Source organism: Bactrocera tryoni, chromosome 3 (assembly GCF_016617805.1).
Source record: "Bactrocera tryoni isolate S06 chromosome 3, CSIRO_BtryS06_freeze2, whole genome shotgun sequence".
Taxonomy (NCBI): Eukaryota; Metazoa; Arthropoda; class Insecta; order Diptera; family Tephritidae; genus Bactrocera; species Bactrocera tryoni.
In genome coordinates, this window is record NC_052501.1 from 15,301,590 (window position 1) to 15,326,386 (window position 24,797).

At 36.2% G+C, this 24,797-nt stretch overlaps 1 protein-coding gene across 3 annotated transcripts in view; it reads right to left on the bottom strand.

Moving 5' to 3' along the window:
- Positions 1-24,797, bottom strand: part of LOC120771560 (GTP-binding protein RAD) — a 159,965-nt gene that overhangs the window by 38,454 nt on the left and 96,714 nt on the right. For all 3 annotated transcript variants that reach the window (XM_040099623.1, XM_040099624.1, XM_040099622.1), the window contains one exon: positions 3,466-3,576. In XM_040099623.1, the coding sequence (XP_039955557.1) occupies positions 3,466-3,576 (111 nt within the window). The remainder of the gene's footprint in view (positions 1-3,465; positions 3,577-24,797) is intronic.

Below are 24,797 nucleotides of genomic sequence, written 5' to 3' on the forward strand. Positions count from 1 at the left end.
GAAAATATTTACAAGAGTGTCAAGTATTGAAAATAGAACGATATTTTATGTTTTTTTTAAAGTTCACAAACGATCTCTGATTTTGTGCACACTCTATCGGTAGAGAAGCCAATAAAAATATAAAATTTTCGAAAATGAACTTATTTTTACTATTTAAAATTCAGAAGTGTTGTGTTGTCATACGAATAGTAAAGTTCCAGTGTGAATTCTGGCTTTGGCGACCATTATTTGACTTATTTAAGTGCAGAATCTTCAGTCAGGGGTTCCCTATTGCTATACATTAAAAAGTCGTTTACACCTTGAACAAATTAATTTCACGCAATTTGTAACACGCCGAAGACACCGTCGAAGATCCTACAAAGTACATATCTATATAAATGATTAGCTTGACAAACTGAGTCGATACAATCATGTCCATTAGTCAATATATACGTGAATTAATCTATAAGTCCGGAATCTTGCGCACGTCTCTTTTTCCTTCAAGAACCTTTTCATTTGTCGAAAACGTCGATATCGGACCGCCATACAACATAGCTGCCATACAAACTGACCGATCAAAGTCAAGTCCTGCAATGCAAAATTTTTTATATTTGGCTATATATCGCCACATATTATTGCCGAAGACTATAGCTTATAGCTGCCGTATAAATTGAGCGACCAATATAAAGATAAAGATCTTTCTTATAACGAGTCCAGATTTTTCGTTGTTATTCAAGAAAGAGGTTGTATTGACAAGCGTTCAATCTCGAAATGTACTATACTACTATATCCCAATAAATACGAAATTAGCTCGTGCTTAACTCATAACACAAAGTTATTCGTTAGATAAAAGTTTGCAGTCATAGCGATGACATCCTTTTATGAAAATAGCCACCAATTTTTTGTATTTTTAGTAATACAGCAAATAATATATATTGTGAGAAAAATGTCCGGGAAATTGTGAATAAAACATCAAATATACTAAAATTATTCACCAATATTTCTTTTGATGTCTTCAAAGTAATCCCGACCAGCTGTAATACACTTATGCCAACGACTTTTCTAGTCCCCGAAATACTTTCCATTGGCATTTTTTGGGTTGGCTTTCAGCTCCTTCAGTGAATTTCGCTTTATCTCTTCGATCGACTGAAAACGGTTTTCTTGGAGTGGTAATTTCAGTTTGGTTAACAAGAAAAAATCACACGATCGATGGCATTCATTGCGTTTTTGGCTTACAATTAGGTCACAAACGTCGTGGCTCGATGCCACGATGAATAGTGAATAACGCATGAATTGTTTTCGACGGATGTTCTTACGCAAACGCCTTAATATAGGCAAATAGAATTCTTTATTGACTGTCTGTCGCTCCGGGACAAATTCATGATACACTAAACCAAACAAAACCACGAATATCGAAAATATACTGTGAGCAGTATCTTGATTTTTGAGCGGCTTCTTTTTGTTTCGGATGTTTTTTTCCATTCCGATGATTGTTGATTTTTTTGCATGTCAAACTTTTAAACCCTTGTCTCATCGGCAGTTATGATGCTCTCCATGAATATGGAATCGAAATTCGCGCGATCAAGCATGTCCAAAGAGACCTGTTTACGATATCCTTTTTGAAAAAATTTCAGCTTTATCAAGATAAGTCAAGGAAAAATACGTTTCATACTCAAAATATCCACCAAAATCATTCGAACGGACTCATGACTTCTTCAGTTGAAGAAGTGGAAGGTCGTCCAGAGCGAGGCATCTCTTCAACCATCTCTCGATCGCCTGTGAAGGCTATGTATCACTCATAGGCTTGTGTTTTTGATAAAATGAAACACCGTCACCCTTTTATAACATTCGCAACGATTTCGCGTACAAAATTTGGTTAGAAGTACGAAATTTGAGACAAATTATTTGTTCGATACTTTTATCCATTGTAAAACTCGCAAAGCACAACTGAGGTGTACCGATTTCAGTAGCTGCTATAAATAAACTAGTTGACAGATCACGTTCATATTTGTCATGGCAATTGGGTACAGTCCTACCAACTTAGCAAAATACATTTTTTTGAAATATCATTTACCCCGGGAATGTAATTATAATTTCCGGCTGCTTTTTTGTCCCAATGCTTATTGATTTTGGAAGTTTAAGAACTGTTATCCAAAACTCTTGTTTCTTTCGCCTCTCTGAAGTAAACATTAGTAAAAACCATATTTTTTTAAGTTTTAAATAATATTGTAGACGACTGAGATTTGAACTTAGGTATCTTGGTATATATCGTCACCAAAATAGCAAAATAACTTTACATTAGTTATTATATCTGATAGTGATTTTTTATTTTTTTATGATGATACATTGTTTTGCATTTTAGGTGACAATACATTTAAATAAATAAATATTTTTATGCTACATTAATATCATTGCTTCTCTTGATTTCATTTATTTTCCTATTCTTTACTGTCTATTCATTGATGTTTATGGCTTTCCGATTATTTTCTTCTACGCTCTCTATGTGCGCTTAGAATCAACATTTTTTATATGACGCTGTCACGGGTCTACTTCCTACGCCACTACTATCGCTACGACGACGAACTATGCTTCCAGTAAAGCAACTATTTCATGTCTTTCGTTATTCTTCACGCCTTTCATACTGCAATGTATAGAATGTCAAAGAGCAAAGTGGAAAAGTGGCAATGGTGTATCATTGCTTTATCACATTTGCTGATTTCGAACTCTTATCAATCACTATAAAATCGTAGCATTCTCACGGCGCTAACAAATGGCTTGGCGTCAAATCTTTTGTGTAAACTTGCTGCAGCGCTTGTGGTGCTTCCCGCTAGCAAACGCTATCATCAATCAAACACTTATACAATGCTTAAGTGAAATTTTATATGTGTACTTAGCAAGCATTTAGGGTCTCATTCACCGTTAAGGTAACCTTTCTTAAGTTGTGAGTGCAAAATTTATAAATGGCCCTTGGTCAGCAATTAGATTACGTAAATGGCGCTGCGATATTTCATCGCTTTTGACACGCCAAAGTGTTTTCATTATTTTACCCTTCGCTTTGTTGTTGCTGTTGTTGTTGCCCTGCTTCTTGTATTTTGCAAGCGTGGCCACAAGTTCATGTGTTCGGGTGTTCGGGTGTTCGTGCGCCCATGCCGCCACGCAACCTTTATTTACTTAACATTTGCTGGCAATTTACATTTAAGCTACTCGCTTGCCTGCTGGTGTGCTGTGGTGGCAGCGGTGCCAGTTTATAACTGTCGTGAATCAATTTGCACAAATAGTTTTTAGTTTGTGTGAGAAATAGTTGCAGTCAGCTATGTTAAACATGGCGACATCATTAGTGGCATTTTTATATCAGCTCATAGTGGCAGTCACTTATTTATATGGATATGTATAGTATATATATGTGGGTGTTCATGTGTATGTGTATGTGTCTATGATAAATCACATTTGTGTGTCGTATTTTTATTCTTGCTTTATTTTACTCACCGCCCTTGGAAGCGCTGAATGTGCGCAAACGATCCAGATCTTCATCATCGTCGCTGACACGCAAATGATGCATTGCGGGCACATCGAGGAACGCATTTGATTTTCGCTGTGCTGAAAGTGTAACCAAAACAAAACAAAAATACTGTTAGTGCATGTCAAGAGAAGCTGTGCGCAGTATTTACACTTGCATTTGTGATTGATTACTTGTTACAGGAAAATATGTTGTAAATATTTTATGTTTATTTAAGGGTTATGCACACAAAGTTGGGTTGCTCATACGCCATGGCCGCCAAGCGATGATGAATTGTGTTTTGTAGCAAAATTTTAGTATGCGAAGGAATGGAACTATTTTTCACAATTCATTAAGATCGTGTTATGAATATCTAACTTCATAATAAAATAAGCCAAATTCATTGAAGAAAAAGAAATAAAGGTCAATATGGTTGGCAACCCTGACTCTATTTTTATATACATAGATATATACAGTTTACAAGAGTTATCGCTTTAAATTCAATTTTTGAAAATAATTTAATTGAGAAAAAATTAAATATAGATATGGTTGGCAACCCTTACTCGATTTTTTAAAGATAAATACTCAAAGTGCTTCTTTTTAGAAATTTTAAAGAATTATAATTTTTGTTTCTAATGACATATTTTGAAAAGACGGCAACCCATTCACAGAATTGTTGAGAAATATGTGCCGAATCAAATTTGTTGCTTTTATGGTAATTAAGTCCATTGTATGTATATGTATACGTGTAGTATGTTTGTAAATATACATAATTTTGTAAAGAAAAAAATTTGCTATTAGGCAACCCTACCCATAATTTCTTTATATCGTTTGAACAAAAAACTTCACAAATATGTTATTTTCATTTTTCAACCGTTGCTTATACGCTTATATACACATTTGTATGTACATATGTACGCTTAATGATTACCACAACCTTCATTATATAATATAATTTCCCGCACTATAAACAAGCATAAATAAATTTCCATAAAAAAGAAATCCTTGCCACTTTTTATTTATTTATTTATCTCTCAATGAAAAATTAAAGCAAATAAATTTCCCAACTTAAATTACAATCACTAATTTCCCATGTGCATGTGCCAACTCATGTTACGTATACGCCGTGTGTCATCCATTTGCAATAATCATTAGAGCAAGCAGTCGATCATAAAACTATAAAAATTACACAAATTGCTAGTAAATTCAGTGCCAAATGACAAAAAAGGCAAACCGACTGCACGAACATAACAATTTCGCATCGATTTTCGTGATTACGCGCCACTATGCGGACATTACTCATACGCCACGTACCACACATTTATATGGCTTTTAATCAACTTTCGCGCTAACAACGCTTTGTCTGTCGTTAAACGTACGTTGCCGGAGCAAATGTTAATGCTGCAGTCAGCACGCCGTGCACAGCCAAATAACGGCAGTCTAACACACACGCACACACTGGAATATACACAAAAGTATGTATAAGTGTACTCATGCATGTTTATGAAGCAATCAAATGATTGTAATTAGCTGCGAGTTTAATTAAATGTTGGCACCACATTAACCTCAACATAAATGAATGCACACATCGCACTTTATAATATGCGTGCGTGTGTTTGTATGTGTGCTCAAGCATATTTTTGATTTCATATACGCACATGCGTGAGATGTACATACATACGTACTGCACGAAATTCGGTGTGGCACTTTGTGGTGTTTTTGTGTTTACTAAGCAGAGGTACTTGCGATGGAGTATATGCCAACGCTCTTGTGTGTATCATTCTTGCTTTGTGGTGTATTAGCAGAATTAATTCATAATTTCTACACATGTGGCGCTGTTGATGAAACGGCTGTTGCCTGTTGTGCATCTTTTTTGCATTTATATTTGCTAGTTTTATACAGCTAAATTAGTTTTCTGTGCCTATTTTCGTATAAAAGTAATGCAACTGCGCTCAGCAGATAATGTAAATATTTTTTTAATAAACTTGCTCGAATTATTATTCCGTAAGAAAGCAGATGTCTGTAATTTTGTTTATCTATTAATTATCCATAAATGAGGTTTCACCTTAGAAACATGATTATTTAGGCTTCCATTTGGGTATATTTTCATGTTTGTTTTGAAATTAATAAACTTTATGTAGTAAAGCCATACTTTTCTCCCATTCACAAAATATTTTTTTAACATACATATTTATAGATTTGGATTATAATACCGTAGAGCCATATAACGAAAGAAATTTTTTAGAATTTTTATGGAAAAGAAATCTGTTCTCACCTAAAAAGTTTTAAGTTTTACATTAAGATAACGAAAAGCTAAAAAAAATTAAGCACACTTTTGGAATTTTTTGAAAAAAATCTGTTCCCACTTTAAAAGTTTGCATATTTTATTTTCCCTATGGGTAAAAATTTGTTCTAAAGTAAGCAAATTTTTTGAATTTTTATGGAAATAAATCTGTTCTCACCTGAAAAGTCTTCTTACTTTGCTTTTTCAGTAGTAATAATATGCTGTAAAGTAAGCAAATTTTTTGAATTCCTTTCGGAAAAAAATCTGTTCCCACCTAAAAAGCATTTTTACTTAATTTTTTCCAGTGGGTAAAAACATATAAAGTTTGCTCGTAAAACATCAAATCGAAAAAACTGTTTCCGCTCCAAAAACCGTTCCTTACTTATTATTTTCAGTTAGAAGCAAGATTTGTCAGAGATTACTCATCAAATATAGTTGATGCCTAAGTTATAACAATTAACTCCAGTAGATGTTAAAATGTAGAAATTTTTTTAATTATTTCATAATTATTTCATCATAACGAAAAGTATGAAATGATGCGACGATTCGATAGTGTTATACATACGTAAATATATGAAAAGCAGGGTTTAATTCAAAATTATGCACCGAACATTTATTACGAAAAATAATTTAATTTGTGCATAATAAAGCTGTTCTCAATTGGAACTGTTCTCATAGTAAAACTGTTCCTTTTCAAAAAATTCTTCGCTGTGATGAAAAAACCGAAGCAATAATTAAAAGAAATAATTGGATTTGAACATAATAAAACTGATCTCACTTGAAACTGTTCCCATAGTAAAACTATTTGAACACACAACAGTCTTCGCCGTAATAAAATGAATTACTAATTTGTTCGCGCTTGAAACTTTCCCATAATAAAACTGTTCCTACTCACAAAAGAATTAGTTTTGACCTTTTGACAAGAGTTTGGAACCACTTAACGTTATCCCACCATTTTCACAAAATGATTGTACACATAATATCACAAACTTTTCTCAGGTAAAAAATCTTTACAACAATATTTTTACTGTTCCGTCAGCATACTTCGTCTTGAAAGATACATAACAATTTTTACTCGCTCTCTTTAAACACTGTAGTATAATTCAACGCTTTCTTAATAAATTTTACGACAAATATACAAATGAAGCATAACTTTAAGCGCATTGCCAAAAATTCTTAAAGAGCGTTTCAAGCAACTTTAAAGCCATGCATATATCACTATCTCATATTCAAGTACAAAACGAGTGTGCCATCAACATTTTCAGGCAACTTGTCTGTATTTCCTGGGAAGCATAAAAGCAAATACTTCTGTCTGTTTGGTGCAGAAAACTGAATAAAAAGAAAACTTGCGCGCTCGTCAGCACACTTACGCTTAATAATGGAGCAAACTTGAAGGCGTCCAACGGCAGAAACCTGAAGTTGACACCCGTCAATGCAGTGTGCGACAGCGAGTTGTGGCAGTTAAGAGACGGTAAAAAGTTGCCAGATTTACTTGAGTTCAGCGAGAATCTCAGTTGAAGTGAATTTATGACTTCGCCAGCACTTTCGCTTCGAGGTTTTTATGTTCCGGAAATTTTAACTTAAAAATTTTTATTTCTATTTGTTTTTACACTTTTTTGTTTTTTCATTTCTTTTTATATTTTTTTTACTTTTTACTTTATTTTTTGTTTTTCACTTTTTCTTTGTTTTTGACTTTTAAGGTGGCAGCGCTTTATTATGCTTCCTTACTTTCCAGTTGCTTTTCATATGCAGCAGCTTATGCTCATATGAATTTATGATATGCGCCCATATTTACTCTGGCGTTTTTATTGCTCTTCAGCGCTGTGACAGTTTAATGGTCGCCTTCAGGCTTTACGCCCTTATATTTACTCTTTAAGATGTTTTTCCTGAAAGCCATAAATCAATCGGCTACTGCTGATTACTGGCAACTCTGTGGGGTGATATTTCTTGGCTCTCATAATATTATGTTTGTTGACTTAAAGTTTATGTTTTGTTTTTATGCCTGTCACACGTGGCTTTTCCCGCTGTGTTCACCTGCTGCGCGCAAATCGTTGATTATTTGATGGGAATATTTATAGGTCGTCGAAAGATTGTTGTAAAATTTTGAAGTTTCATGCTAGCATACGTTAATTACTAGCCGCTTCTGAAGAAATAATATTAATTTTGGTTATGCATGTATATGCCCCATGTTTTCTTAAACTCATAACCTCATATTCTGATACATTTGGTCTAGTGTTGAAATTCTAGTGGGAAAGTAAGACTTATTAGAAAACCTGGTGTTTCCCACAAAGTTATCATAATCTTTGTAAAACCCTTGTAAGAATCTATCAGTTCTACCCGCTTCCTAACGGCATCCTATCTTGAACTTGATCTACACCTCATACATACCTATTTTTTCCCCATAGAAAGAACGACTCAAAACTGGTTAAGAAACGACTCAATCTCATCAAATGCTCAAATCAACATAATATATCGCTAGTAAAAGCAGTGAGACGTCATGTGTAGAAATTCATGCAAGTGAGAAAAGTTCTCTGATTGCCATTCACTTGGGAATTCGAATATTTTACAGACGGCTCAAGCAGCTCACGATTTCCGCTCTTAGACCAAGTATCCTTTGAACAGCCAAAAACATCAATTAGTGAACTTTGTATGGAATACTTGGCAATCATGCTAGAGGTAGTGTCTTTAATTTCGGCACTGCAACATCCATCGTTATAGAAATGGCAATAGTTTCTTCTTCATATAACGAAAAATTGGCAAAAGATTTTGAAATTTGCTTGAATATTTGTTGTAAAAACCTAAATACCAGTTCTTAAGTTGTTCCAAAAGTGATAATATAGAATAGTCTCAACATTTTCTTTTAGATTATAACGCTTTTTTGTAGAATTGAGATTAAAACACCATAACTCGCACTTGAATGGCCAGCTTGGTGAACTATGTGGTATCAAAATCAACCGTCACAATAGATTTATGATGTGTTCAAAAGCTTCGTTCGATATATAAAAATTTGGTTCATCTTCGAGGATTAGCTAACATCTCAAAGGACAGTTTTTTTACTATACTGGTGAACCACAAAGCAGAACCTAACTTAATTATCGAACGTAGCAAATTGGCAACCATTTTTGGGATGTTAAAATTTCGGGGAAATTATAGGTACATACATAGTATAGGCTGAAGGAGAAGTATCTCTATGACCTGAACTTGGTGTAGAAGCTCGATTTCAGAAGTAACTGGCCTTCAATTATTTTGTTATACATATAACTATGGTATATATTGATTCTAGTATGCGTTATTTCTTCAGTTTCAGTTTTTGCTCTGAAAAAGGATTCAACGTAAACAAGCTTTTTACTTTTAATTTAATCCAAGCCTTGGTGCTTTCACAAGATTTTTATCTCCAAAGCAAATGTGTCTACAGCTTCCATGCGGTGATATTTTAATACAACATTTTTCTCTACAAAAGATGTTTCCATAAAAATATTCCTTCAAAATTTAAACCTAGTTAAATTCCGCATCAGTATATACAAATATACTGTATACACCATGTCGTATGAGTAACACTGAAAGCATAAATCAGTTGTATATTGGGTAATCGTATTTTGTCAATAGATGTTGTTGCAGTCGCATATCTCTACTAGTCACATTGTGTCATACCATATAGTGTTGGAAAGGTGAGATTGTAAGCTTCATTCAACCAAAAAAAATTAAATTGGGGGAAGTTGAAAAAAAGGTACAGCTGTTCAAAAATAAACGAAAATAATGAAGAAGAAATTTTGAAATTTTTGTACAAAAAAGGGAAGAGTGTCACGCAAGCCACTAATGAAATTTGTGAAGTTTACGGAGACGATGCTGTATCAGTTCGTATATCTCAACAATGCTTCGCTCGCTTCAGTTCTGGAAATTTCGTTGTGAAAGATGTACCTCGACCTTTCGTTGAAAAAGTCTATGAAATTATGAAAAAGATTGACCAGAATCATCACATAACCAGCCATGACATCGCTAAAGAACTTAACATTCATTATCAAATAGTTTTGAACCATTTAAAGAAGGCTGGCTACAAAAAAGCTCGATGTTTGGGTATTAAAATTAAATAAATAAGTAGATTGTCTGTGGAAAATTTAATGGACCGAATTAAAATCTGCGATTCTTTGCTGAAACGAAATGAAGTCGAACTATTTCTGAAGCGAATAGTAACAGGAAGCGAAAAGTGAATCAAATACCAACAATAATGTGCGAAAAAGATCATGTTCCACGCGTGGTGAAGCTCAAAGCCAGGATTGACGCTTTGAAAGGTTAAGCAGAGTGTTTGGTGGGATTGGAAAGGTATCATCCAGCCTGGCCAAACAATTGATTCTATATTTTACTGCCAACAACTGATGAGATTGAAGCAAGCAATCGAAAAATGGTCAGAACTGATGAACAGAAAGTGCTTCGTCTTCCATCAGGACAACGCTAGACCACACACATCTATGATGACTCGGCAAAAACTGGGAGAGCTTTGCTGTGAAGTTTTGATGCATCCACAATGTAACTCTGACCTTGCACAATCGGACTACCATTAGTTTCGGTCAATGCAGAACTCCCTTAATGGAGTAAAGTTGGCTTCAAGAGAAGCTTGTGAAAATTATTTGTCGCAGTTTTTCGCCTAGAAATCAGAACATTTTTTTATTGATGGAAAAATGTCTCTAGCGGAAAAATGGCAAAAAGTGGTCGAACAAAATGATGCATATTTGGTTCATTAAAGTTCATTATAAATAAAAAAAAATAGTTGAAGTTTGTTTAGAAATACGAAAAAACTTTTTTGACCCCCAATATAATAACATTTGATGCTTTATGACAAAATTTTCAAGGCCTATTTGTATAGTAGAAAAGTTTGAATTAGAATATCACTTTTACAGTTGAAAATTTTTCTTGTTTAATACAAAATATCAAAAATTTCCATGTTACTCGTGTATGTGTACTATACATGGGAAAGGAAATATGATTTAGACTGCCACAAAAGCTTTCTAAAGTTGAATAATTTTTTTTTTGGCAAAAACTGAGTCTTCAGTTGTCGTTTGCGTACAAAAACATCAACATCAAATGTACAAAAACATCAATATACACATATGTGTATGACATTGACAGTTATTATGTTTTTGAAGCGACTTCCAATTTAGTTGTAATTAAAATTGTGTTTCGCCGTCAATTAAGATGTCAAGTTTTTAATGCAGAGCTACGAGAATTGCAGCAAATTGAAATGATTTCTTATTCAATCTTAATAGCATCATTTAATCAACTTATTTGCTGTTTCGACTGTGAGATTAGAGTGTTTACATCATCTCATGTACTCTCTGAGGAGACATTATCAAAGAGGCTTACGAGTGTATACGATTACAGAAACCAACAGTATGTTTGTACTAGCATTCTTCGAAATAAATGGAATTGGGTCTAAAAATCTGCGAAATGGCATTTCCTCACATACCTGAATTCATATATACACTCGTACATATGTATATACGCACATACATCTACACCTACACATATACAATTTTATGTATTTCTGCAGTCGTAACTTTAAAGCACTTAAGTCCATCCATCCTGTGGAATTATTAAATAAATTTTTCGAATTAAATGCGGTAGTCACTTAGGCACAAACACATGCACATGCATGGTTGTGTATATTTGCTGTCTATGAGTATTTCCTACCAACAGCCAGACCGCAGAATTCATTAAACATGTGTTTGTGTGCTGTTGTGTAATAAAATCTTGCTGGAAGTGCTTAAAATGCTTACCAAAGCGACAGGAATACGCCTGCATGACAAGGCGTGACGAGGCAAGGATACTCGGTGACATCCTGGCGTGGATGATTGCTAGTTGTAAGTCGTATGTAATGACTAGTAGACGCGTGTGAGCAACTGACATATTTATGTGGAAGTTTTCAACGCAGAACGTGTGAGCATATATGACTGTGAGTGTGTGTGTGTATATTTATATGCTTCTACTTATATTCCTTTATAAATATACCATATGCTCGTATATTTACGCTACATAAATGCCTGGCGAAGACAACAAGTGTAATGGCATTTAAAGTGTATTTACAACAGCACCAATAATGTATTTATTTTATGCCACGCAACAACAAAAACATTTTTTTTTGTTATTTGAAAAGTAAGGTAGAGATACTTTTGATGTTAGAGGGAGCTGCACATATGTGGCAGTTGTGTGATGGCGTATGCGTGTTAGAGTGACGTGCGTTGCATCCATAAAAATCTACAATCCCAGTTGGCAATGGAGATCTTAATGCTCGCTTGCATTAAACATTTTCATTACTTTTTTAATACTAAAGTGTCTAAAATGGCATTAACTTTACTTTGGTGATTGGTAAAGAACTAATTTAATACGGAATTATAAGACATTTGGATATCTTTACTCCTAGTGTATCTATTTTAGTGTATGTCATTCATTAAAAGCGTAAATAACAATAATTTTTTACTCATATACTACTACGGGCAAAAAAATAATAAGATTTTGTTCATGACTTTCAAATTCTGTTTAAGCCAATTTCCTCAATAGCCTTTAATGCGGTTAGCAATTCACGCATAATGTCTTCAATTGACTCAAAACGGTTTCCCCGAAGGACTCGTTTGAGTTTGCAGAATAGTTAGAAGTCAAAAGGAGCTAAATAAGGCCAATACGGTGGTTGCGACACGATGATGATTGAAAATTTGTCTAAAAACTAACGAAGAATCGATGTAATATGCGACGGCACATTCTTTGGTACAAAAGGCAATAGTTGTCGCCACATAATTTCTGTCTCTTTTTGCGAATAGTTTCGCGCAAATGACGCATAATACTCAAATGGTATTTCTTGTTGACAGTTTGGCCGGTCGGAAGGAATTTAGGTTGCACCACGCCATGATAGTCGAAGAAAACTGTCATATAAACTTGATTTTTGACCTGATCTGGTGTGATTTTTCGGTTTCGGCTCAGTTTTGCCATGATGTTCGGTTTTTGCGACAAACTCTTCATTGTTGCCAAAGCTATTTCCAGCGGGCATCCTCTTAAGGTCTGAGAACAGGAAATACACACTGCGGGAAAGATCTGGAGAAAACGGCAAATGCGGAAGCAATTTGAAGCCTAATTCATGAAATTTCAACATCGTAGTCATTGATTGTGAGCTTGCACGGCATCCAATTTGTACAGAGCTTTCTTATGACCAAATATTTGAGAATCATATGATGTGCACGTTCAGCTGATATCTTCAAAGTATCTACTCTCCTAACAGCTTCACTTTATGGTCATCCAAAATTATTATATTTTGAGGACTTTTTTTGATGTTTTCATCGGTAAAAACCTTTTTTGGGCGTCCAATGCTTTCATTGTCCTAGATGTCCATTTTGCCTCATTCCTGCTTAGTAAATCACTTTTCAACGGTTGAGTTTTTTGCTTCAGAGTCCTAGTCCTTGTTGATTACTCTGAATCTTGATTTCAACAGTATTTTTTCCCAAAAAAGTAATGCTTTATTAACACTTGAGCTTTCTTTTGATCCATTTTTTGTGAAAAAAAAAAACACAATTTGCTTCATCCAAAATGCTATATGACATAAACTAAGAGTTCGACAGCTGTTAAATTTAATGTTCTTTGTAACATGAGAGCTGACTAAAAATTATATGTATTTAATATTAGTAGTACCATCTATGTATCAGTCTATGAACTTTTCAGACCACCTGTTACTTAAAAAGTGTGTTTGCTAGGAATTATTCTTCATTACTTTGTTATGAATAAATTCTTAGATGAAAGTCATCGTATTTTGGTGGAAGTTTATGGTGAACATGCTCGAGTTGAGCAAACATGCCAAAAGTCGTGATTTTGACTTCGAAGACGCTGTGATGTGAGTTCGGTCCAAAACAGTGGCTGGGAAGTTTTGCCCATATTTTTGGCAAAACTGGAGCAATTCTGTTTGGGATGGAATCCGCAAATTGCCGGGCAGATGGGAAATACTTTGAATAATGCTATACATCATCAACCACTGCAGATAATATAATAAGTTTTGAGCAAAGAGTAGCTTCAAGGTCTGGCATCTCTCTGCTATAACTTCTCTTGGTACTATGACTGACTCTATACTGAAAACATTGGCTAATCTGAGAAAGGTTTTATTGAACTTCGTACAAAACCATTATGCCAAAAATGGGTAAAATCGGGTTCATACTTTCCTTAGTCTCCAAATATCAAAATGGCGATCAATACTTTAATATACTGTCCAGAGTTAGACATAAGATAACCTTTCCGGGCTGCCGACCACTACAGTATATATCAAGCTGAGGTCTTCGCTATTGCGAAAGCCGCGGAGCAGACCACTAATGCACCTGCGAGGCGATTCCAGGAATCAACGTCTACATAGACTGGAAAACAGCAATCAAGGCAGTAACCTCGCATCGCATATCGGCCAGAAGTGACTTGGGAAGCGCGGTCTTAATGGAAAGTGTTGCCAGAAGCAAGCAACTTCACTTCTTCTGGGCTGGCCACAAAGTCATCGAGGGCAATGAATAGTTGAGATTGCCGAGCATGGTGTACGGCTAACATCTGAAAACGGCGTGATCAACATTAGGGGAAACCTATGCATTGTCAATACGACGATCTCGGTAGACGCATGGAATAGAAAATCTAAGCCCGATGAAACGAAGAGCTGCCTGGGTGGAAAATTGCACAAAGGCAGGTGCACTTAATAGAGAGGAAACTGTAGAAAAATGAGTTGGAATACTAACTGGGCACTGTCTGGTGGTGGCACACGCGCCCACAGAATGGAATGACAGATTGAAAAGACTAGCAGGAAATGTCTAGAATAGGGCACCAGTGAAACAAACGAGCATCTCTTGTGCCTAACATTGGCAAGATTACGCAGCAAGCATGTGGGATTTTCACTGTATGATACATTGGAGTAGGTATCGACAGTGAGGTCCCAGAGTCTATTGAAATCGAGTCAAGCGCAGGCATCCTAAAGGTTGGCTTCTCCCCTTGAACCTAGCAATTGAACTTCAGCAGGTATCGCAAAAGACCAAAAGTGATCTATGTGTGGCTTATTGGCCTACCAGATTATCCTAACCCAATAAAGCTATACAGCTAATATGCGGGTTTTCATTCCTGACGGTATGCCGCATTTCCAGTTGACTTTAAAAAGTTTTTTTCTGTGATAAATTTTTGAGTTATTGCAGCTCGAAAAAAATTTAAAAAAAAAAAACATAAACAATCATAAATTATAAAAAAAAAAAATACGGTTTGAAAATTTTTACACGAAAAAAAAATATTTTTAGGTTTTCACACTCTTTGACTAAAAGCAAAAAAAGTGACTTAATTTGACAATAATGAAAACAAATTTGGCAGTGCATTTTTATTCTGCAACGAGTGAACTCATGTGTTATGTATTTGCAACGTAGGGGCTGCAGGTTTGACAACACAACAACAACAGCATTAAAAACTGACTTGTGAATGAGTTTGCTGTTAACATGAAAATAAATAGAGCAATATCGATATTTATGGGTGATAGTTGCTATTTCGACTACACATCCCACACATGCAACCACACATACACACACTGATACCACATACACATACAGAGAAGTATATGACACAACTCGTTTTGCTTTGTCCAACAGAATTTATTTGTTCAAGCGATAATTCAGCGCTGGAAAAAGCCGGCAACCCATTGGCAGTTCAGCGCACGGAAGCTGTTTCTGCAACGGAAATATATACACACACACGTATACCACGATATTTCATACAACAGAGTAGCGCTGTGTAAATAGAGACATTTGTACGGCCGTTTCTGATGAGGCGCTTGGAGAGTGCCGGTGTCCGAGTTAATTGAATGAAGTGCAGGCGACATATTGAAAAATTATTAATAAAAACATGCCTGACCCATTTTTATGGCTGTCATGCACTCACACACATACACACACACACATGCCATTAACACTCACATGTATTTGTATTCATTCATTTATGCTGCTGCTGGCGCTTGCAGGCTCCCATTTCACCTCCGGTTGGCATAATGAAAGTGTGTTAGTTGGCACTTAACATCACATCCATTTAACCTCAAATATGGCTAATGGCAGTGTCAGCCCACCGGGCGCTTCGAGTTTCACCTTTTCTTTCTATTTTTATTCCATTTATTTGTTTGTGCCGCTCTTTTTTTAGTTTTTCATATAAATTTTTATGTGGTAAATTGAATTGCAGAGAGAATATAATACAACATTGCTGCTGAAATGAAAGCTTATGTGTTGCATACAACAACAACACACATATGCACATGTGTGTGTATGTACAAAGAAAGCGAAAAGTGAAATGAAGCACTTACACAACCACATTTTACAGCAGTGTGCGTCCACACACAGATAATAACAATAACAATAAAGTAATAAACCTTGTCAATGTGTGAGTTATGTATGTATATTTGCTTTATATAACGTTGCACAGCGGCAAAAGATTATTTAATTGCACAATCAATGGCTGTATTGCCAATGAAAATGCCAACAATAACATTGTGCTTGGTAAACAATAACAAAAATGCCGGAAAATACTGTGTAAATTGTATAATAACGGTATAAAAATACTTCCTTGTGAGAATGAGCCACACAAATAATTGAATTATCCATTGCATACACTATTTTTGTTTCATATGTATGTGTGCGCATGGAATTTATATTTATTGTTGATATATTTATGGATTTTACCTTTGCTTACCTACATGCTCTAGAGATGGCAAAAAAAGTAGCACACATTTGAGAATTTTATGGAATTTAGGAATTAAGATATTTGAAAGTAAAGAAAAATTTCCTGTGAATAAATTTTTGATAATCAAATAACAACAAAATCAAAATAAACAGAAACGTTAACTTCGGCTGCAACGAATTTATAATTCCCTTCAACGATGCTTTCTTTGTAGTAAAAAAGGTGTATTTTATGAAGTGAACGTTAAGCTGCACACTTGTGTTGCTAAGGCGATCACCCTCAAATTTAAGCAAATTCTCAGAGCTTAGGATTTGAAAGAAAGGCGAAAAGTACGTGAATATGTGAGAATATAAATGCAACCTACCCTCCTATAACTATACATATCGCTTAAATTGGGCAATACAACTGTTTACTGCGGCCGCAATGAAGTGGTCTATGGCTTCGTTCGCGAAATTCAGGTCTTCGGGGATGAACAATATCTTTTCAACCCTTTTACAACATCTTAATCGGCTGATGAGGGATAGCTTCGCAATGACATATAACCCTGAAATATGGAGATTCGCGATGATCTTTATGCCCTAGTTAGGAAGGAAGGACTATTCACTGGTAAAATTCTTCAGTCCAACTAGTCTAGCTTCCTTTTTACTAAAAAGTATAGAAAAAATCGTGGATCATGAAATAAGGTCGAAGGCGCTGAGAATTACACGCCAGAATGTGAACCAGCAAGCTTACAGAGCAGGCAGATAAACCTGTACTGCTCTGCACCAGCTAATTTCGGAGTTAGAGAGTTCGTTGGAAGGAGGGGAAGTAATGTTGTGCACTTTCTTGGACATCGAAGGTGGTTTTGTCAACACGTCTCTCTCAAAGCATAGCCAGGGCACTAGAGAAAAGCAACGCAGCAGCACACGAATAGCTGAAACCACAGTAGGAGAACCAAGGATTCGTCTCGGCACTAAAAGAGGCTGCCACAGAATGGAGTGCTATCCCACTTGTTATGGAGCCATATCGCGGACAGCCTACTAGTTTTGTTAACTGACAATGGCATCCGCTTTAAAAGTAAATCCTTTCGTAGCAGCTCCTTTATAGTATGAGGACCTACCGCGATGAAGTTCTCATACCCTACCTTGTTAGTGGATGCTGCGGAGCGGGCGAGCTCACCAGCTAGTTCATTGCCGGCTATAACTTTATCATCGGGCACTTAAATGTGATGCACTTGGTTGCATTCCGTTAGACTATTTAGCCGTTGTCTACACTCCCGCACCAAAATTGATTTGATCACATATGCAAAGATTGCTTTAAGTGCCGCTTGACTGTCGCTAAGTAAGGTTCATTGCGATAGTTGCGCTGGAGGTGTATCTCTCCGCACCGGCTTATGACAAAGACTTTCACTTGAAAAAATACTCGGAAAACTTCTCATAGGTATGGATAGTTTTATGGGTGGTTCTGCGACTCCTGCACCATATCCTTCCTACGTTTCTGAGCCGTCGGAGTACCACTTGATTGTACTATCCCTAAGCAGTAGGAATTATTCCATTCAGCCTTACTGCTAAGGGTAACCTTGAACTTCTTGGTGAAGTATATACTGTCCCTTGAGAGAAGAGACCATAGTATTATTCCACTTCATTCCTTCATCCGTTGGGATGGGATTACCTTACTTCTGCCACACTTTTCTGCAGTCGTTTGTGTTTAGTTCCCTCAGCGATTACTAGGTGAAGTGGTGTGAGTTCAAGCATGATTTCGAGTGCTGCCGTCGAGCATGTGCGAACCCGACATGTATGTAGATGTATGCAACTCGTTGCTGCTTTAATAGTTGGAGCCCTACCTAAGTCTGCAATGCTTTTGAGGGACTAGCCACCGCACCTGATAAACTTTGGCTTGCAGCTCCAGGATTTGGATCCCACTGGATCCCATTGGATTACATTGGATACCACTGGAGCTTTAGAAGAATCCAACGCTAGTCTTATCAAGATGTAAGTAATATCAGAGCAGTTGATATACGGCCACCATAAGGATAGCTATTTTTGTACGAAACTGTTCTTGACAATAGACTTCATGACCAATTCGTAGAGATGATTATGTGTAGGCACATATCCTTGATCTACACCTACCGCCTACACCAACGAGTGTCTTATGCAGAATATAATTAAGATTGGTAGGATCTACAGAACCAATGTTTTTGAAAGCTTCTCGGTGAACTCTTGAGCTACATAGCTAGACTCAACAAATACCCAATAAAAATGGTTTCATGTAGTCAACGAAACACTATTGGTGTGCAAATAATAACATAATAAATATACATGGCCTCTTTTCTTTACTCCCCTCCTGATAGTAGGCTTACAGCTGCGGCATCACAACAAAATAGTTTCCTAAATACCATACATAATATGGAAATCCATTCCAAATGTTCACAGAATTTAAAAGACAAATTAATTTGTGAGCACTAAGTTTGAATTAAATGCCCAGCATGCCCACAGCGCAATGAGTGAGTGAGTGACAGCGGTTGAAATGTATTGCGCTGACCCTTTTTTCAACTCTCAGCTCACAGGTGGCAAAGCTTTCAGCACATTTTCGGTTGTAATGACTTGAAGAGGGTCCAAGCAAATTGCTGCAAATGAATTCACAAAAACAAAATTTCAAGTTGAAGTGGCAAATATACGTATTGCAATATTTTGCTCGCCTCACAGACAGACATTTACAAATTAGCGGCCATAAAATGCAATTAATTTGGCGCAAGCAACTTCAGCGTGGCAAGCGGTTCTCAACGGCAACGTTTGTACAATATTCTGGGTAAGGAAATTGTTGAAACTGAGGAAAATCGAATGAAGTGGAAGCGAAAGTTGTATAAACGCTTTAGGTCCCAGCAAGAAATTGTTTGAAGGCACCTATACTCACACATAAGCATTTTGGGGTAATTGCAATTTTAATTTCCGTTGTTGTCAGCTAAAGAAAGTACAATCAATGTTGACTTCAAAAAGCGCGCAAGAACTCCTCGATTAAGTTACAGTGCTTATATACTCTCTCATACACAATCTGATATCAGCACATACTTTTACATACTAGCTCATATGAGTATATATATACCTACATATACATAGGCATCCGTTCGAGCATCCCATTAGCCGCCCACCTTCCTGCAATTTAGCTACGCCCAGCCGTTTTGGGAAAATAAATGAAAGTGGAGCTATGCGCGAAGGTTTAATGAGTGCAAAGCGTGCATGTATGTATGTGTGTATTAGTTTGTGTTGCCTGAAAATTCACTGCTATGATTTAAATGAGTATTTTGTTTGAACCATGACCACCTATTTACTACGTCCTCGCTTCAAAGCTAGCAAGCGCTGATTATATTCCCAGAACAGCATGTGTGACACACCCACACTCATACACATATGTATATGCATGCAATGAATACATGCTTTTGATTCTGTTGCTAATGAAATTGAAAGTGAAAAGTTTTGTAATTATATTTTCTGACTGTAGCATACTTCAGGGCGTTAAAGCGCTGATAAACAAAGCAAAAGCGCGTTGCAACTTTTCTAATATGTTTACCTCTTACACTGCGTTGAGGCATTTAATTTGCTATACATAAGTTGAGGTAACTGCTCTTGTTTTCAGGTACGCTTTATCTGTGTCTTTACAACAACAAAATGTGTTGTTTCGTTTCTGATCATCAACAAAATAGCTTTTATGTTACTGACAGCAATTTCTGGGAAAACAGCTGGCTCACAAACTTCAGGAAAATAAAGTTAAGCTATTTCGAAATCAAACAAAACCTTTTTTAGCATCATACTATCTGATCAAATATGACCCGGACTGATCCTTTTAAACTGCGCGTTCAACTCAAATTATGACAATTTTATCCAGATTGGACAATCATTTTTCTAAGTTTGTTTGTCTGACGACTTTTTCCGTAAAAAAGTTAAGATCGAGCTTGTTTAAAATTTTGTATGGGATCGACAAAAATGTTGCCGAAGTGTTTCGGGGAGTCTACTTTAGCACGAACACAAGCACTTGCGTGCCATAAACCATTCAGTGAATGTTGCAAAGTCAACAAAAGCTTGCTTCATGAGAAACGTCCATAAATCTCTGTTAATAATGATAAAAACGAAAAACTTAAAGAAACTGTGCGTCACGTTGGTTGTTGTATCGCAACATCTCATGTATCAATACATTTTGGTTAATTTTTTGGGTATCATCCTCGGCAATTTCGGCCTAGCACCAAAAGACTTGCATTTTCTGCAAAAACGACGTCAAGCAGAGGTCTCAAAAAGGTATGCTTGACAACGTAGGCCAAGATGTAGGTTAATGAATATGACGACGAAACTGTCCAACAATTCAAAAATTTTCGAAAATGAGCTTAACCGCAAATAATAAACTACGATGAAGACACTGAAGGCCATGCCAGCCTAGGCTTATAACAATTATATGAAAAATTGTTTTAAGCATTGGCATGACTTGCATTGGGCAAATAGATTATTCTGAAGCCGATAAGAAAGATCTGTTAAAAAATACGTGAAAATTCAAATTTTTAATTTGATCAGATGGCATAACAAAAAAATTTAGTTTCCTTTTTTATATCTGTAGTTTCTCTAGTCAAATATACGCAAAGTTCTCAAAATGCATTTCTTGTTGCAATCCCTTTTTGAAACCGAAATCATAGATCGAAACATTATTTAAAAAAATTTAAGTTTGGAGGTTAAATTTTCGCTTCGCCGTCATACGTAGGTTGCATTCTCTATTTCGGCATTTGACAACACTAGTTTTGCATTCTGGCGACTTACGGCCATATAAAAATTTACAATTTTGTTGATATGATTATTCAGAACGTATTGACATACGAGCGCTATTTGTATTGTTTCCAGTCTCTTAAAATGTTCATTTCGTCCAAAAAGTCCAGTTCAATCGCGAACATTGTCCCGCGATTATTTTTTTACAACTTTCAGAGGAGATTTACTCAATCACCGATAATCTTAATTAAATTTTAGCCGATAAAGCTCAATCAAGTACCAGTGCATATAGAGTTTATCAGCGGTATAGTGAAGCCAATCGAAGTCGTAGTTTACACCAAGACGTATTTCGAGATGATCAAACAAAATTAGTTGTTGTTCCGGAAACTATTGATGCTGTGCGCAAACTGATATTGCAAGATCTTCATGTAAACTATCGTGAGATTGAGGCAGTTGAGTTGAGTAGGACAAGCTTACATTCAATATAGCAAGGATATTTGAATGATTTTTAAGAGCTTGATAACTTTTTAAAAAACGCATAAAATTTGCAAAATCTCATCGGTTCTTTATTTGAAACGTTAGATTGGTTCATGACATTTACTTTTTGAAGATAATTTCATTTAAATGTTGACCGCGGCTGCGTCTTAGGTGGTCCATTCGGAAAGTCCAATTTTGGGCAACTTTTTCGAGCATTTCGGCCGGAATAGCCCGAATTTCTTCGGAAATGTTGTCTTCCAAAGCTGGAATAGTTGCTGGCTTATTTCTTTCTGTAGACTTTAGACTTGGCGTAGCCCCACAAAAAATAGTCTAAAGGCGTTAAATCGCATGATCTTGGTGGCCAACTTACGGGTCCATTTCTTGAGATGAATTGTTCTCCGAAGTTTTCCCTCAAAATGGCCATAGAATCGCGAGCTGTGTGGCATGTAGCGCCATCTTGTTGAAACCACATGTCAACCAAGTTCAGTTCTTCCATTTTCAAGCAACAAAAAGTTTGTTAGCATCGAACGATAGCGATCGCCATTCACCGTAACGTTGCGTCCAACAGCATCTTTGAAAAAATACGGTCCAATGATTCCACCAGCGTACAAACCACACCAAACAGTGCATTTTTCGGGATGCATGGGCAGTTCTTGAACGGCTTCTGGTTGCTCTTCACCCCAAATGCGGCAATTTTGCTTATTTACGTAGCCATTCAACCAGAAATGAGCCTCATCGCTGAACAAAATTTGTCGATCTAAAAGCGGATTTTCTGCCAACTTTTCTAGGGCCCATTCACTGAAAATTCGACGTTGTGGCAGATCGTTCGGCTTCAGTTCTTGCACGAGCTGTATTTTATACGGTTTTACACCAAGATCTTTGCGTAAAATCTTCCATGTGGTCGAATAACACAAACCCAATTGCTGCGAACGGCGACGAATCGACATTTCACGGTCTTCAGCCGCACATTCTCAGAAACAGACGCAATATTCTCTTCTGTACGCACTGTACGCATTCGTGTGGTTGGTTTAATGTCCAATAAAGTAAACTGAGTGCGAAACTTGGTCACAATCGCATTAATTGTTTGCTCACTTGGTCGATTATGTAGACCATAAATCGGACGTAAAGCGCGAAAAACATTTCGAACCGAACACTGATTTTGGTAATAAAATTCAATGATTTGCAAGCGTTGCTCGTTAGTAAGTCTATTCATGATGAAATGTCAAAGCATACTGAGCATCTTTCTCTTTGACACCATGTCTGAAATCCCACGTGATCTGTCAAATACTAATTCATGAAAATCCTAACCTCAAAAAAATCACCCGATACGGGGGATCCCACATAATTCGTCGATCGGTCAATAAAGGTTTGTGTCGATTGGTTGAGAAAAATATTAAAAATACGATAAATCGGAGATTTATACGTATGAGCCCGTAAGTAAACAGCAGTTGACTGTATTTATGTGTCTAGATGAGCTGAATCCAACAAAAGGCACCTCGCGTCAAATGGTTGGCTGTTTTTTCAACTAACTGAACATTTTTTGACCATAGCACTGAGTCAACGCTGAACAGTAAATTATGAGTGGTATGTAATTATATTGGTGCCACTTGTCTTTCAAGAAATCAGGAAAACCAATCGGAATCGGAAAATTATTCAAGATTTTATTTTTATTAATGTTATCTGAGACGAGAGACTTTATGGTGTGGTTTCAGCAGAGTCATTTTCTGCAATTGGGTCTCCTTTTTCACTATCCGTATTGAAGTCGTTTTATTTGATAACTGTTAATAATTAATTAAATTGACCAGAGTAAGTTCTTAAGCCATAATTTTCCTTGTTATTGAGGTAATTATACACCACTGTTGCCGAACTTACCAAATTCTGAGCAATGGAGCGATTGGTCAAACCCTCACCATTCAAAGCGTCTATAGCTCCCTTCTCATTATCGTTAAATATGCTTTTCCGCGACATTCTCCGATTAGCTAACACAATTTTATAAAATTAATTTAAAACTTTAAATGGCATTGATCGGTATGAGTATCTTTATAGCAATGAAACAAAATATATGTATGATGACCAAATCAATAATTTCAAAACCTTAAATAATATCCTGCAATTGCAAGAAGTCATAACCTCAAGACTATAGACAACGTGTGTTATAAAAAACTCTTGTTCTTAGAGCGCAAAAATTATTTAAAAAAATTTTTACCTGCTATTAGGTACCCATTTCATGAACCATTTGTAGAATGAACATTTTCACAAAAGTTACGAAAATTGCGTAGTCAAATCACATGATTTAGATGATTAATTCGTAGTCTCATATGCACGCGAATTTTGATCATGGGAGTTTTTAAAGTGTACTGGACATGAAGGTCAAAGATATATGTTCAGCTATTTGGCACATTATATAACTTCAACTGACATACTATATTTGTATTTATTAAGTATTTCAATCGTTTTGAAAAGACTAAAAAAAATAGAAAAGCCTTTTATGCTTTCGTCAAAAAATTTTAAGATCAGGCTAGCTACATGTAACTTATATATACAAGGTGCGTTCCAAAGTAAACAGGACTTAAAAAAAAACAGAACAAATGGTTTTTTTCGGCAAAATAAATTAATTTTATTCAAAATAGTCTCCATACAGTTTTTTGCACGGTCGAACGAGTGTTTTAACTCGTTGGCCGGTATGGACGCCAGTATGCCGGTGCAAGCCTTTTGAATGGCCTCTACGTCTGCCTAAAGCTTTCCTTTCATGGGAAAATGCATTTTCCCGAAAGGGAAGAAGTCGCACGGTGCTATATCAGATGAATACGGGGAGTGGTTAATGGTTAAAATGTGAGTTTTGTCAAAAAATCTCTTTAATGATGTTCTTCGAGTGTTGGATTCTGAGCAATTTTTGGTCGTCAGTCAACTTGTGCGGAACAAATCGTGCACACACCTTTCGTAAGCCCAAATGTTCGGTCAAAATGCGATAAATTGATGTTTTTGATGAATTCACGCACAGTTTTGATGGAATTTCCGGTGATCACGGATTTTGATTGGCACACATGTTGATTGTCATTTATGTCCTCACGAACACTTTGAAAACGTTGAAACCACTCCTGCACTCTGCTATGGGATAGGCAATCATCGC